Source organism: Suncus etruscus, chromosome 5 (assembly GCF_024139225.1).
Source record: "Suncus etruscus isolate mSunEtr1 chromosome 5, mSunEtr1.pri.cur, whole genome shotgun sequence".
NCBI lineage: Eukaryota > Metazoa > Chordata > Mammalia > Eulipotyphla > Soricidae > Suncus > Suncus etruscus.
The window spans coordinates 131,860,338-131,876,531 of record NC_064852.1 but is presented as its reverse complement, the minus strand read 5'-3'; the positions used below and the strand labels follow the sequence as shown (position 1 = coordinate 131,876,531).

Below are 16,194 nucleotides of genomic sequence, written 5' to 3'. Positions count from 1 at the left end.
AAACACCATTGTTGTGACATGAGTGTTTCATGTTTACTTAGAGTGCTGAGAAAGAATAAATGTAAGATCTAGGAAAAACTAGTTTTAAAAGCTTTATTTAATGTATAGTTTATTCTTATCATTTATCATTCATGATAAATAGCATTAACATATAAAATTAGTCCTTATAGTTTTACTTTTAAATAATGCTCTGTCTTGAGTTTGTGTCTATCAAGAATTACCTCTCTTTTGGAAAAGAACTGTGTACCAAGCTAATATGCACCTTTTTTCTTATCAATTTTATAACCCAGTTGCCATAAAAACAAAAAAAAAAGTTTTACTAGATTGAGCTCATTTGCCTTTTTATACTAAATACATGTATATCCATGTTTCTTCATTAAGACATCTATGTAAACAACACATTTTCATAGTATTAAAATTATGACCAAAATATAACAAAGGTTAGATAGCAAATCAGAAATATTTATAAACAGTACACTGTAAGAAATAAAACAAACATTAGAAATGACTTTAAAAAACAGCAATATAAAAAGCTGAATGATATCAGCTGAGGGACATAATATAAACATTTGTACTATGAACCTTCACATTTGAAAAAATTAAAATAAGATAAAATGTTAACTGTAGTAAGTTGAAACAATTTTGAGTTTCTTTCATATGCTTAATCTTTTATCTCTCTGTGATAATCTATATTTTTATTAGGAGTTCCCTTTTTCTTTTTTTTTAATTTTTATTTTGATCATAGTGGCTTACTTATCTTTCACATTAGTTTTTTAGGTACATATTGACATTGAATCAGGGGAATACCCACCACCAAATTTGTCCTCCCCCCTTCCCTGTTCCCTTTCTGCAACCCATATCCCCCACCATCACCCTCCAGGCTGCTAGAGTAGGAGGTCCCCTCTTTGTCTAGCTTACTATCAGTGATCATACATCTGATTGGTCCTGGTGCCCTCCCTTATTTATCCCTCTATTTGAGAGGCAAAGCTAGATAAATCGAGTTATGTGGTTTTGTTTGAGGGAAAGAAAGGCAATAGAATGGGGTATAGATTAAGAAAAAAATTAAAAATAAATAAATTAATTAATTAATAAAAATATGCTGAAAATGGGCGGAGTCCTTCTAGTGGCTAACAGCCTCATTTTGAGAGAGGACATGAAAAAGGTAACTGAAACACCATAACAATACAAAAATAAATGTCAAATTGAATATCCAGTGAGCCCTACAGCAATAAAGAGAAGCACCACACAATAGTCTCGGTTCTGAATTCAAATCATGCCGGAATGCGAAAAGAAAGAGAAAGATAAGATAAAATAATATAAAATAAAAAAGGAGACATTGGGGCTGGGGGCTGGAGAGATAGCATAGAGGTAAGGCGTTTGCCTTTCATGCAGAAGGTCATTGGTTCAAATCCTGGCGTCCCATATGGTCCCCTGTGTTTGCCAGGAGCAATTTCTGAGCATGGAGCCAGGAGTAACCCCTGAGCACTGCTGGGTGAGACCCAAAAATCAAAAAAAAAAAAAAAAAAAAGGAGACATCAACTTTAATATCTATACCAAAATTTTCTGGTGATGCTGATCTAACCCCAACTTGGTTTGACAATCTATTGTAAACAATTTTAAAGAAAATTAGGCATATTAAAACAAAAACAGTTAAGTTATTGTAAATGAACTGATTATTTTTGGATTCTGAGAGCATAAAATTCTATGAAAAATCAAAACTCAAGAGGATACATAAGTACTAACATTGCAAACATCATGTTTATTTGCAGTGCTTGAAAAAATTATCCAAATATGATAGATAATCTCCTTAATATAAATGTTTGGAAAAAGTCTAGTTGTCCAAATTGCCAAATTATTTTACTTTGTTTTATATAAATATGTCTACTTTCTATAATATTAATTGTTGGTACTGCTTTAGTTTCTTTTCTGACATGACATTTTGGTAACATAAATGCAGATAATCCTATCTGGCATATGCTTTCTATCAAAGTCTAGTGGTTAAAATGGCTTAAATTTTTCTAGTTTGCACATATTTGTCCAAACACATCTATGAGCACATGCTAGTACATCACTACAAATAAAATTAGCTTATAAATCAAAACCAAAAATGCTGTAGTAGACATGCTAGTTTGTTTAAATAAAGCCAAACCATTTTAGATATTTTTTACAATTTAACCTGGATCCAATTTTACCTATTCCAAATTCTTAAATATGCCTATTCTACTAAAATATTAAAGTAATTATGTTGTTGGCAGAAAGAGAATGATTGTAAAGAATGTTCTGCTTTCCTTACATGTTATAATATACCCTTTTATGATGGCATAACCACAGAGTAGAAAATGTGGTTCATGGATCTAGTTGATTTCCATGTGATAAACATAATTGCAATATGCAATTCTGACAAGTAGAGTTAAAACAAATGGTGCAAGTGTATCAACCAAACCACTCTACTCATATGTATTATTACTATGCCTAGATTTTTCTTCTGAACCATTAGAAGCACATAGAATAGTACTTGATGACTTTGGCAGGCAAAAACTAATGCTCCATTTCTTCCTATATAATAAAGGACTAACAATAGTACATCACAGAATTATCTTGAAAATTAAATGGTATAAACTGTGTCTTGTAATTACATAATATCTACATTATGCCGGGCACCCAATTTAAAGTGAGATGTTTTAGCCCAGTTATCATATGGCTAATTCATTTATCTGGGTTTTCAGATATACCTGGTGGTGTTTAGAAATTTTTCCTGGCTCATTGCTAAGGAACCACTCAGGTGGATTTGGGGGATCATATAGGGTGTCAGGAATTAAATACAGAAATGCAAAGTCAGTGCCTTCCCCTCTATATTATTGCTCTGGCTCCTGTAGGCTTATTTTTAAAAACATTTTCTAATGATTTCTGTCACAACAAACACTCAAAATTTGTTTACTCAAATTACGTTTTATGTTTACCTCATTATGCTTATTATCAAAACAAATAAAACAAATATGCCTTAAAATACAGTGAAACAGTAAGTCATTAATATTTTATTGCAAATTACAATAATTTTGCAATGAAAGACAAAATCTTTTCCCTAGAACCAGGGAATAGTATCTTAAAGTGATGGAATCATTTGATTATGTGTTGCATAGACTGTACACAGAATGTTCATAGCTCTATTAACAAATGTCCTTTGGAGGATGCTGATGATTTATCGCATCAAATCAGAGAGAGTTTTTCAATTAAGGGGCTCAATTTAAGTCCTTTTCGAAGGAAATGCTTGTACATATTCCATGATGCTCCCTCCTCCCCTTCAGGGATATTCATTTACTATAGCATATTAGTATGTTTTGCATAAGAAGCAAACATGCTCATTGTATATGGCCAGCAAGATTTTTCTCATATGTGAACTGCCATAAGGCAAATACTCTTCCCCAAGATAATAGGCAGATCAAGAGAAGAAGGAAAAGGTTGAACTTTCTGGTGATCAATGATGATTACTCTCCTATTAAGTTGTAAAGTTCTTAATAGAGTCTTTAAAACATTCCAGATACAAAAATAAATTATATTTATTATCTCATTAAATAATGTCTGAAGCATCATTATCCTTTAAAAAATGGAGATAAACGTCTCAAGGTCATGATTTTATTAAGTGCCATATTGAGTTAGAATATTGAAGGGTTTGTTCTTTTTTTGGAGGGTTCATAATTGGTGGTGCTGGGAAGGAAAAGTAATTATTACCATTGTAGTGCTGGGGGGGCGGGGTTTGTTCCCAGAGGACCAAATGCTGTGGGAATCAAACCTGAGTCATCTGCTGGCACAGCAAGAATTCCAACCCTTTGATCTATCTCCTTAAGAGAACAATAAGGATATATCTGTGCTATTTATCTATTTAGTTACAGTTTTTATGCATAGTAATACTCTATGCACAGTTTGCAGATACTAGGGAAACAGCTGTAAATAATACATAGCACATGTGGTAGTAAATAGTAAGGAGTCATTTAAGTTGTGTGATTCCAGAGAGCATCGTATACATTTTAAAAAGAAAAATAAGATTATGAGATAAAGAATGTGGTCAGAGTGAGGAAAGTACTCAAGATAGAAATGAAACAAAAGAAAACTGAAGAAAGAAAAGCAGTGTAAGGGCTAGGAATATGATTCTGTAGCAACGTGATGCATTTTATCCATAAGACCTGGTCTGAGTCCAGTGCAGAAAGGAAGGGAGAGATGGAGGGAAGGAAAAAGGGAGAACGAAAATAAGGTAGGCTAAAAGGAAGGAAGGAAGGAGGGAGGGAGGGAGGGAGGGAGGGAGGGAGGGAGGGAGGGAGGGAGGGAGGGAGGGAGGGAGGGAGGGAGGGAGGAGGAAGGAAGGAAGGAAGGAAGGAAGGAAGGAAGGAAGGAAGGAAGGAAGGAAGGAAGGAAGGAAGGAAGGAAGGAAGGAAGGAAGGAAGGAAGGAAGGAGAAAAAGAAAGGAAGAAAAAAAGGAAGAAAAATTGGAATGGAAGGAGGGAAGAAAGAAGTCAGAAAAGAAAGGAAGCAATCTTAGGTGAGATATAAGGCTGAGTCAATCTCCTAAATTTAAAGTGTCTGAGAAGTAAGAAAAGTATTTACAGCTTTCTTATAGGCCATTTGCTAACATAACAGAAAAAAAAGTAAAAAAAAAGTTGCATATTTATAAAAATTATGAAGATATAGGTGGTAAATAGTGTTACACAATAATGTGATCTTTATATTCAATTTTTATTCAATAATAGCTTTATATATTAAATTTACTCTTCAGAATAAGTCCAAGTGTTTTAATTCAGTTATTTTATGTTTCCATTTCTCAAATTGTGATCCATAGCAGGAATAACAATTATATACTAGTGGAACTAGTTTTAGTAAGAATAAATTTCTTTCTTCTTGCACAACTCAATTTTGACTTGAATCTAATACCAATCTAATGTGAAAATTCAACATTTTACTATTTTATTACATAAATAAAATAGATATATTTTAAAAAATTTCTAAACAGTGGTCTTCATCACTAAATAGAACTGTTTTTAGCTCTCACCATGTTCTTTTTAAAGGATATTTTAGCACACTGGTTAAAATTCATGAATTTGAAACAAAACCCCACAAATATGATCTAATTAAACATTATAAGAAAAACTTTGTAATAGGGTAGATTTAGCCTAGGATAAATACAAATGTCTAGTGTATATTTTGAAACCAGGAAACACAACACATTTTCAATGAATAAGATGTTCCACGAGATAAGATAGAATGTTGTACTGAGGAAGTGGGTATTCGGTTTATGATTGAATCTCAACTACAATCATACTTGTAATCATGGTGCTTAAATAAAGATTTTATTAAAGAGAGAAAAAGAGAGAGAGAGAGAGAGAGAGAGAGAGAGAGAGAAGGATCCTAGATAGAAAGTGAGAATATGTTCGAAGTGATCATTATGTGGCCTATTTTTGCACTCAGCTATGTGGCAAAATTTAAACAACTTTGTAAATGAATGTTTTAATGTGCTCACAGATTTATACCAGAGAAAAATTTGTAGAATAAAACTATATTCTATACTGTAATGTGAGTAGGGTATCCACATGTAATTAACATTGTTTAAAACTAATTTAAGATTTAATCATGTACAATATGGGGAGATATAGTTTATTAAAAATCACATTTAATTCAAGATAAATATGAAGAAACCGAAAGTGAGATAAAGCTTAAAATGTTGATCTAATATAGTCAGATAGAAGCAAAGAAGAAAAATGAGAACTGAGTCACACAAGTCCTGAAAGAAATAAATATAAGCACTATTGTTATTTTGAGTTGAAAAAGTTTTGGCTTTACCAACTGGATAATATTGATTCTTTGCTAAATTGATATGGGTGTACCTTATATCAACTACTTTGAAATGCGTCCCTGTCTTTACAATCACAAGTAAACAATTTAGCTTCAAAATCATTTGGAATTAGTGTCTGGAAAATCAATCAAATTAAGGTTAAAACAAACCCAACCCTCCCCCACCCTCACAAGTTAGATGTTATATATGCTCTTTTGTGTGCTAGAAGATAAAAACCTTTGTCTGGGTTGAAGGTAAGAACAAGCTTTGCTCTGTTGTCATATCTTAGACAGTAATTAACATATAATTTATAATTAATTCCAGCAAAGTTTATTTATTTATTTAATCTAAGAGTTCTGTTTTATTTTTACAAGGGTCATTATGAGTAAGAGTCCCTGTCTCCCAGTGCTTGGCAAACCCTGAAATTCTGTCTGTCTCTTCCTCTCCCTTTCTGTTTCCTTTCTTTTTATCTCCCTCTCTGACTCCTTCCTTAATTGACTCTAATGTGAAACTGAAGTATATCTGGTAAATAGTGTGTCGTGCTTTCTGTTTCTAATTTAAAGCATAGAGGAGCTATAAACTTTTCTTTCCTTCTATTCTTAAATAAATAAAAAATAAAATGAACAATACTCTACAGCAACTTCTTTGGTGTGATGCTTGGATTTATCTAGGGTTAGTCAGTGGCCTTCAATTAACAAAAGGGGGAGAAAAAATCTTTCTCTACAAAGCTGGCTTAAGAAAAAGGAGATATTGGTAGATTTTTTTTTTTTTTGAACACAACAAATTTCTGGTGAAATCTCAGTCCCTCTACAAATTGTTTCCAGGTTAGTTGGAAGAAAAGTCAAATTTCCATCGCTGCTGACTTTATTTGAACACAGTTATTAGCCATTGTGCCCAACTATTTATGAAGTGGCTTTGCTCTTCCTTCCATCTAATGTGAAGGTCTACTACACCCTTTTCTACAGATGCTTCCGTTGGTTATCATTTTGAAGACTCTTATCTAACATCTTTCTTTGTTGGCAAAGACAAAGAAGTTCAAAATAAACTAATGGTATAGACAGACTCAAGGGACTTGTCCAAGGTCACAGACAAGTCATGGAACTTTGGCCAGAGAAATAAGCTTCCAAGTAAGTTCGTATCTTCATGCCTTAAAACAATTTCAGTAGTGGGTTGAAAAACACCTAAAAAATCTTGAACACATGCCTTACATGTACTAGACCTTGCACTGTACAGGCCCCTGAGCACTGACATGTGGCCCTGAACCACCCACGTGACCACCGGGTAACACAGGTAGTTCCCAGCATTGCTCAGTCAAGCACTGAATGATGTAGCATGCAGAGCCTAGCAGACTCTCTCTGAGAGTGGTCCCTGGACTGAGTGCCTGAGTATTGCTTTAAAGATCCATAAATTATCCAGGGATAACCACTCTCTGTAAGTTCTTGTGCTAAACCATAACAAAGATGAATTCCACAGTCAGAGAACTAATTTTGTGCTGTCTCATTTTTTTCTTCCTATTTCAGTGGATGTTTATTATACAGTGCTGTTTCCTGTTTTAATAAATAATTCTGGGGTACATATAGTAGAAATATCTGAAAATCAAAGACTAAAAGCTGTTTTATCTGGTTTCAATTACCAAGTAAGCAATGGGACATTTTGTGGGTATGAAACACCATTACTGGTCTACTAGTCAGTTATTTAACAAGATTAAATCTTAACTGGAAAGTATAATGCTGAATGAACTTACTCAAAAAGATGAGGGGCAGGTACAAAGGATTTTCTCATATGTGGGATATAAAGACATGGTGAGGGAGTCAAAGGCAACAGAACATGAGAACAGGTCTACACAACTAAGCTTATCACTTCAGGAATTGAGAAGATGAAATGGTGAGGGAAACACTCTCCGACTATGGTGGAGAGAAGCAGACATTCTGGGAAAGTTATCGACATAAAATCCTGCCATTGACAGTATTTTTAGTTTGTTTGGTTGCTTGAATTTTATTGGGGACACTTCCAGCTATGCTCCAAGATTACTCCCAGTGCTGCATTCAAAGATCACTCAAGGGTTGGAGAGAATATATGGTGTACAGCAAGGGAACCAGAATCAGCCATGTGCAAGGCAAAGTGGACTTCCTTCTTTATTATTTCTTGGTACTTCTCATAAACAAAATGGTAAATAATGGTGCCTTAAACAGACTTAAAAAGTTAAACAATTTAAAAAAATTGTTTTGGGTAACTTACATAACTAAAATTGTTTCTGATATAAGTACATAACTAATTTGGTTTATATGCTTGCATTCAAGATTTTCTTATTTTATGAGGATATTATAACTATTAATGTGAAATATACAAAACTAGTAAATACATTCTATAATTTTATTAGAGTTCTGTACAATTTACCAATTAAGTTTCCTGAGCTAGACACCTTGCATAACACTAAACATATATATACATTAAATCTAGTCTAATATTCAATATATAATGTAGATATTGTTTTCTCTTTTCAAATGTGTAAAATTGAAAATTAGAAAATTGTAGGACTTGTTCTTATGCAAGTAAGTAACAACAGTGGAATGAGACCAACTATACTTCTTCAAAAAAGCATCTTTTATAATGAAACATATGTCTATTTTATTTTTTAAAGTATTTCAGGTGCTACTTCTGGTTCTAATTTGAATAATGTGTCTCATAGTTTCCTAAAATTTAATATTGTACAATATAGAAGAAATGTAGTTTTAGCTTTTTTGTATCTTGCTCAAATTCTCCATTTTAAAAAGATAATTTGTCAGATAAGTACTAGCTCAAATAGAATGCAAATCAGGAGATACCCTACATAAGTAAGTTAAACTACTTAGAAGGTGAATAAATTTAGATATTGGACTAGGCACTATTTATTTTTACTGCCTACAATTCTGACCTGTTGAAATACTATCAGTCATGTAACACATTTCAGTGAGAGCATTGCATCAGACCTCTTCCGGTTCTGAGTCGGAATTAGTCCCTTCCTCTGTCTTCTCAAAGCTATTTATATCTCTACTCATTTCTTTTTTTATTTTGTGTTATTATTACATACTGATAATGTGACATTGGTTCTGTGTGCCTTTGATTGATATACTTAATGGAGAAATTCTTACATGCCAGATACTATGTCAGTCACCTTTGCCCAGCACTTTGAACACTGTGATTCATTATAAAGAAATTGATTCTGATTGCAAGTAGAAGAATCAGGTTAGTTCATACTATTAGTAAGTGGTGAAAATTTTAAGATTTTCCAGACTTTATAATGACTACATTTCCTATTAAAATTAAGTTTTCTTTGAAACCAAGAGAACCCTTGCCATATAACTCATTATTTAAAAAAAGTAATTATAGAAAATAAAAAGTTGATTTTACACAGTATTTATTTTTTGTATCAGATATGTAATTAGTTGAAAGCACTAAATTTTCTTTTGTAAGTTGTCCTCCAAACCAGATACTATATATTGCAAGATCTCTCATTTGCTTTAATAAGGCTTTGCTATGGGTAGGAGTGATATTACAGCATGTAGGGCACCTGGGTTTGATTCAGGATGCTACATTATAGTCCCCAGAACCACCAAAAGTGATCCCTGAGCAAGAAGCAAGAGTAAGACCTGAATGGTTTTGCTTAAAATTAAATGATTCATCTTTTAGGCCGAAGTGATAGTATAGTGTATAGGGCACTTGCCTGGCACCCTACATGGCCCCCCTTTGCTAGCAGTGGTCTCTAAGTGCAAAGACAGGATTCAGTCCTGAACACCAAGAGTTGAAAATATAAACTAGTTCTTTTCTAAAAAAGAAAGTGATTTATAAAGAAAAAATGATAATATTTCAGGGGAAAAATTTAGTATTTTTTAAATGAAAAATTAGTTTTTAAAACTTGCACAGTAAGTGAAAAATTAAGCTTTAAGAGAACTTTCAAATAAAAGAATTAATTTTGAAGTTTTAAATCTTATCTGTTGAAATTTTATACAATTTTTTAGTATTTGTTGAACATGTTTTCTTTAAAAATAATGTATCTGCACACAGAGACAAAATAGAACTAGATTTATTTTAAATTTCAAATCAACAATATAGTTTATCTTTGTACTTATTTTAATCTTACAAAATATTTTCACAGATGATAACTTCCTTGATAGTGAAATTGGGTCCTTTGATTTAAAAACTATTTTTATCTAATCCTCTATACTTTTTAGTTTATTCAGAGACTTGTGGACTTGGGGGTTATATTAGCAATCATTATAAGCTAATGAGCCTCAAAATTATTATTCAGTTCAAAATTTACGATTGATTTACATTTAATCTTTACCTGAAAATTTTGAGTAACTGAAAGTTTAATTGGTCATTTGATGGCTTATTTCATGTTTTAAGCTGTTAGTATCTCTTAAATGAGTCAAATTTTTTTCTCTCATATTACTATAAAAGCTGTAAAGTGATTTTTAAAGATTATTTCTTAAAGTATGTGGGTCATTGTGGGGTACCACAATGTTCAGGGCTTACTCCTGACTGCTCTCATAAATCACTTCTGGTGGTGCTTAGGGACCATAGATGATGCAGGATTCAATCTAGGTCAGTTGCCTACAAGGCAAGCAAGCATCCTATTCACTGTATTATCTCTCCAGCCAGGTAATTTGGCTTCTTAAAACATCTGTTACTTTTCTATATTTTGTCCTTTTCTGTGTTAACATTCTTGGTGTCTTTACACCTTCAAATTTACTCCTTCAAACATTGATCAATCTCTTCATTATTCTGTTAATCTTTTAAATAAGGTTTAAGTTTTAAAGTTATTTATTTATTGAAATTTATGGCATTCTCTTTAAGAAACGTGTTATTTATTTGTATCTGGGGTTTACACTATGGTAATATTTTCTCACTCATTTTTTTGTCTTATAAAGTCACTCAGAAGTAAACAGGATGACTGGTCTTGTTAGAGAATGCTATACTCTACATTTCTTTATATAGTCTGACTTTCAACACTGTTTTCACTTAGTGTCCCAGTATTACCGATTGCCTCATAGCAGAGTACTTCAATTAGATCAGGTGTATTTTACAAGAAATTCTGTTAGTTTTGTTTGTGGCTGTATAGAATTAGTGAAAGACCATGTTTATGTCTTTGCTAAATTCAAATTACTTTTTTAACTTGGAATTAATGGAGGCCATTGTTCTACTGACTACTGATTTAGGAAAGCAACAAATTGAAATACTTCCATGGCGCCAGAGGGATAGCACAGCAGTAGCTCGTTTGCCTTGCATTCGGTTGACCTAGGAGGGACCTCGGTTTGATCCTCGGCATCCCATATGGTTCCTCAATCCAGGAGCGATTTCTGAGCGCATAGCCAGGAGTAACCCCTGAGAGTCACCGGGTGTGGCTCAAAACCAAAACCAAAACCAAATTAAAAAAAAGAAGTACTTCCTAACTTTAGGTTCTTCAGAAATTTCATGTGCTTAACGATTTTGGCATATTAATCATAAGGGTGTTATTATATTTGTTTGACATCTGCAAAAATGAAATCTCTTAAATGGCAGTTAAAGCTTTGTCCATTATTTAATTCAAGAAGTCATAGTTTCAGGGGCTAGAGCAATAGCACAGATGGTAGGGTGCTTGCCTTGCAAGTGGTAGACCTGGGGTCAATCCCCCGCATGCTAGATGGTCCCTCAAGTTGCTAGAGTAATTTCTAAGAGGAGAGCCAGGAGTAACCCCTGAACTCTGCTGGGTGTGGCCCAAAAACAAAACAAAAAAAATGAAGTTGTGATGGGGCCGGAGTGGTGGCACAAGCGGTAGGGCATTTGCCTTGCACACGCTAACCTAGGATAGACCATGGTTCTATCCCTCTGCGTCCCATAGAGTCCCCCAAACCAGGAGCGATTTCTGAGCACATAGCAAGGAGTAACTCCTGAGTGTCACGGGGTGTGGCCCCAAAACAAGAACAAACAAATAAAAAATGAAGTTGTAGTTTCAGAAACACCCAGTAACTTCAATAAGGAAGTTACTGGAGAAACAAAGCTAGCTTTCAGAACTGAAAGATGAATCTAACAAGAGTAGAGAGCACAAAAGCATTAGAAAATATTTGATTAGAGAAAACATTAATGATCTTGATTTAATGTGAATCACAATAAGAAGTACAGTTTAAAAAAAAAACATGAATATATCCGGGCCGGAGAGATAGCATGGAGGTAGAGTGCTTTGCATGCAGAAGGATGGTGGTTCGAATCCTGGCATCCCATATGGTCCCCTGAGCCTGCCAGGAGCAAATTCTGAGTGCTGTGGGTGTGACTCAAAACCAAAAACAAAAAACCCATGAATATATCAAATCAAATTTGTATTTAATCCAAATAGTTTAAAGTAAGTTTGGCTGCATTTAAAATTAAATGAAAATATTGGCAATGATCTTACTAAGGGCTTGATACACAAATTTGATGACAGTGGCAGTTGAGGAAGAGAAACAGATAGAAAATAGAAAAAAATATAAACTTAAGTTCAAAAGGTATAAAAATGGCATATGAGAAGATGCTAAATTAGTCTTAAATTTCTGGCAAAGAAAACTAAAAACATCTAGTGGTTTCATTTGTAAAGACGACCATTTGGATGAAAATCTATTTTGGGTTATAAAGAGGTATTATGGATTGGATTTGAACCTGTAGATTTTAAAATACTTTTATGTGATGTAGTTCAAGATCTATTAAAAATATGAGCCTTGCCTGCGCTAGCCTTGGACGGACCTCGGTTCAATCCCCCGGCGTCCCATATGGTCCCCCAAGCCAGGAGCAACTTCTGAGCGCATAGCCAGGAGTAACCCCTGAGCATTACCGGGTGTGGCCCCCCCCAAAAAAAGTATTAAGAAAATAAAAAATAAAAAAATATGAGTATCTTTGACCAAGATATCCCAAGTCTCTGAGAATATAACTTAAATGTAAACTATGGAAAAAGTTTTGGCTAAAAATATTTATCATAGATTTTTTTATTAGTATAACTTTTCAAACAACATTGTTATTCAATGTAGATGTATTTTATCATTTGGTTTTGGGGTTCTTTCTGTTCTGCAATGACCTTGGGTTACTCTCAGTTCTCTACTTACTGGTAATTCCTGATAGTGCTTGGAGACCACGTGATGCTGAGGTTCTAGTCTGGACTTCCCAAATTTTATAAAGAAAGCTTTGAGATGACTGAAATCTTTCTCCAGCCTAAGAGAGGACTATTTTAATAAACTCTCATCTTACTAAATGGAACATTATTTAATACATTAAGAGGCTTTTTAACCTTTAGTGACATGGAAAATATTGATTAAATAAAAATGTCACAAAATAATTAGTATAATTTTTACATTCTAATTAAACTATAAAAATGAATATGAAGAACCATGGAGATATAAAGTAATTAAAGTGCTTGGCTTATAGACAGCAGACCAGATTTGATGTCTGGCACCAAATTGTCCCTTAACAATATTGAATACAGCCCTGGATGCCCCTAAGTGCCACCAGGTGCTGCTCTGAACATTTGTAAGCACTGCTGGTGTGGCTCAGGTATCCCAGCAACACAGGGTCAGAGCAACATTTCATTCTTCTGCACTAACATTGAACTCCCAGATTGGTTAATCCAGAATCTCTGGGAGGGACCCCCCTCAGACCTCTGAGCACCAATAGGAAAATATAGCAATTGCTATATTTCTTTTTTCATTTTAAAATAACATGTTTACATTTTGATAATATGAACTTTGAGGATTCCTTTTTGTTTTCAGTCAGAATGTCTTAGTTACAAAATATAACAGCAAATTTAATTTAGAACTCTTTGCCTATAGCATAATGTGTTTCCTTTAGCAGCTTTACACATTTTACTACAGAAAATATATCATACATTAAAATGTATACAAATTTCTAATTATTTTTATTTAGAGTTAAATATCTTAGCAAGTTTCTTATGCTGTCTTTATACATTTAAAATGCCATGAAAAATGTCTACACGGTGTTAAAATACAAATGAACACATAAGAGCTGAGAGAGTACAACAGGTTATGTGCTTGTATGCAAATGTCTGATCCAAGTTTTGTATCCCATTTTTTCCCCTTACCCCACCAGGATTGAACCCTGAGCACAGAACCAGGATAAGCCCTGAGCACAGCTGGGTGTGGTCCAAAAACAAAACAAATAGAAACAAAACACACCAAATAATGAACAGAGATAAACAGAAAATAACTGAGATTAAGGAAGTCAATCCTCCACATTTACAAGCAGTAAATTTATGACAAAAAAACCCAAGAGAATAGAATGAAAGAGGGAAAATCTCTTCAACAAATTATATTGAGTTTAAGCAAGAAGGCCAACAGTTCGAGCCCTTTCTAAACACTGTCAGGGATCTATGACACTCAAGTACAAAGGTAAAGTAGTTCTTAAGCACCTTGAGCTATGTAAACCAAACCAATGTACACAAACAAACAAACCTACTCCACTTCACAAAGACCCCAGATGACATTAACAAAACCAGTGAACCTTTAAGAGACAGCTGAATTTTGTGGATGAAGGGACAAAGGTAAGGAGCACTCTGCAGTTTATATTCCACAGTCTAGCTCCTTGATAGGTTTAGTTAGGAGCATACCTTTCATATCATCCTCTTCTCAATTATTATTATTAATCTTGTTTGATTTATTTAGCACCATACCCAGCAGTGCTCAGGGCTTTCACCTGGTTCTGGCAATGATGGGGGAAGACTATATGGGATGCCTTATCTGTCATTTGTTTGCAAGTACCTTGACAGCTGTCCTCTCTTCAACCTTTAGTTATTATTATTATCACTATTGTTTGTTTTATTTGGCCACACCAGGCAATACTGGGTTACTCCTGGCTCTGTGTTCAGAAATTACTCTCAGTAGGCTTGAGGAACCATACGAGATGCCCAGGATTGAATTTGGGCTGGCATCAAGGCAGATGCCCTACACACTGTGTTATTGCTCCTGTCTCTCGATTATGTTAAGAGCACATTTTTGATGATGTCATCAATGCACAAAATTATGATTACTATAATGACATGTATTCTGACACTAAAATTACAGATGTAGAAAATTTAGTTGAGTTCTATAATAATTGACAGCATGGCAAATACAGTGATGTTTGTATATTAATTTTAGCATCTTCCAGATGGACTGACTTCATTCTTTTTTGTTTGTTTTATGGTCATACCCAGTGACACTCAGGGGTTACTCCTGGCTATGCGTTCAGAAATCACTCTTGGCTTAGGGACCATATGGGATGCTGGGGGATTAAACTGCGACCCGTCCTATGCTAGCACATGCAAGGCTTTAACACATGCACCACCACTCCAGCCCCTGACTTGATTCTTATTTGTTGACTTATGTTGTAAGTTAGCCGAAGGTATTTTGCCACTCTCTCACTACATTTTATAAAGTCAAAATAAGATCAATTTGTTAAATGAATTTTAAACAATCTATTTATTTTAAATGTAATGAAAAATTATGTCATTTGTTTTATCAGCATCTAATATGTACATAAATATTGCATTCATCAAAGGTTGTTGGTAAACTTTAAAAAAATATGTGTACTTACTTAAAGTAAAAGAATATTCCAAGTGAGATAAGTAATGATGCAATAGATAATCCATGTCCAATTATAGTCAGGTAAAACAAATTCAATGCGGTCTATATTTGTATGAACAAGAAAAAAATTAAGTTCAAATAAATATTATAATCCTGCATATGTAAAAGCTCAAATTTAATCAAATAAAGGTTATGCTTAAAAAGTTCAAAAGTAAATAAAATTATGTAATCTGATATATTACCCTTTATTTTACAAACCAATAAATAATTAAATATATGTAATGAACATGTCTGAAAAAATTTTCAAATCACATTGAAACTTTTAAATTATAAGCACTTAATTTAAGAAATTGTCAAAAATCAAAACAAAACAAACAAGTAGAATGATAATACAGCAGGCAAAATATTGGTAGACCTGAGTTCAATCCTTATGCCCCTTGAACACTTCCAGGAGTGATCCCTGAGAGAATATTGACAAGAACAAACTTTGAGAGGCAGAAAAGGAAGAATGTTGTGCTCTGGTGCCAGCCCCGACGAGGCCAATACAAGGGGTGGGTAAGGGTCTCCTCCAGCCCGTGGCCTCCAGGCCAAATTCAGGGAAGAGAGGGAAGACTGAACCAGAGACCACTCACAGGGAAGTATTGTCAGAGCAATAGGCTTTGTTTACTGAAGGTAGGGACAAGGCTTTTAAGGGTAAACTTTAGGTGGGAAACAGAAAGTGGGTAATACAGTTTAGACATTACAGCAACAAGATGGTATGCAGAGACAACAGTCACAAGGTACATGGCATCATTGATTTGGATAGTATGCAAA

The 16,194-nt window shown here is 33.9% G+C and overlaps 1 protein-coding gene across 1 annotated transcript in view; it reads right to left on the bottom strand.

Annotated features, from left to right (window-relative positions):
* Positions 1-16,194, bottom strand: part of CALCRL (calcitonin receptor like receptor) — a 38,727-nt gene that overhangs the window by 16,642 nt on the left and 5,891 nt on the right. The window contains exon 5 of the mRNA XM_049773338.1: positions 15,392-15,483. Coding sequence (XP_049629295.1) covers positions 15,392-15,483 — 92 coding nt within the window. The remainder of the gene's footprint in view (positions 1-15,391; positions 15,484-16,194) is intronic.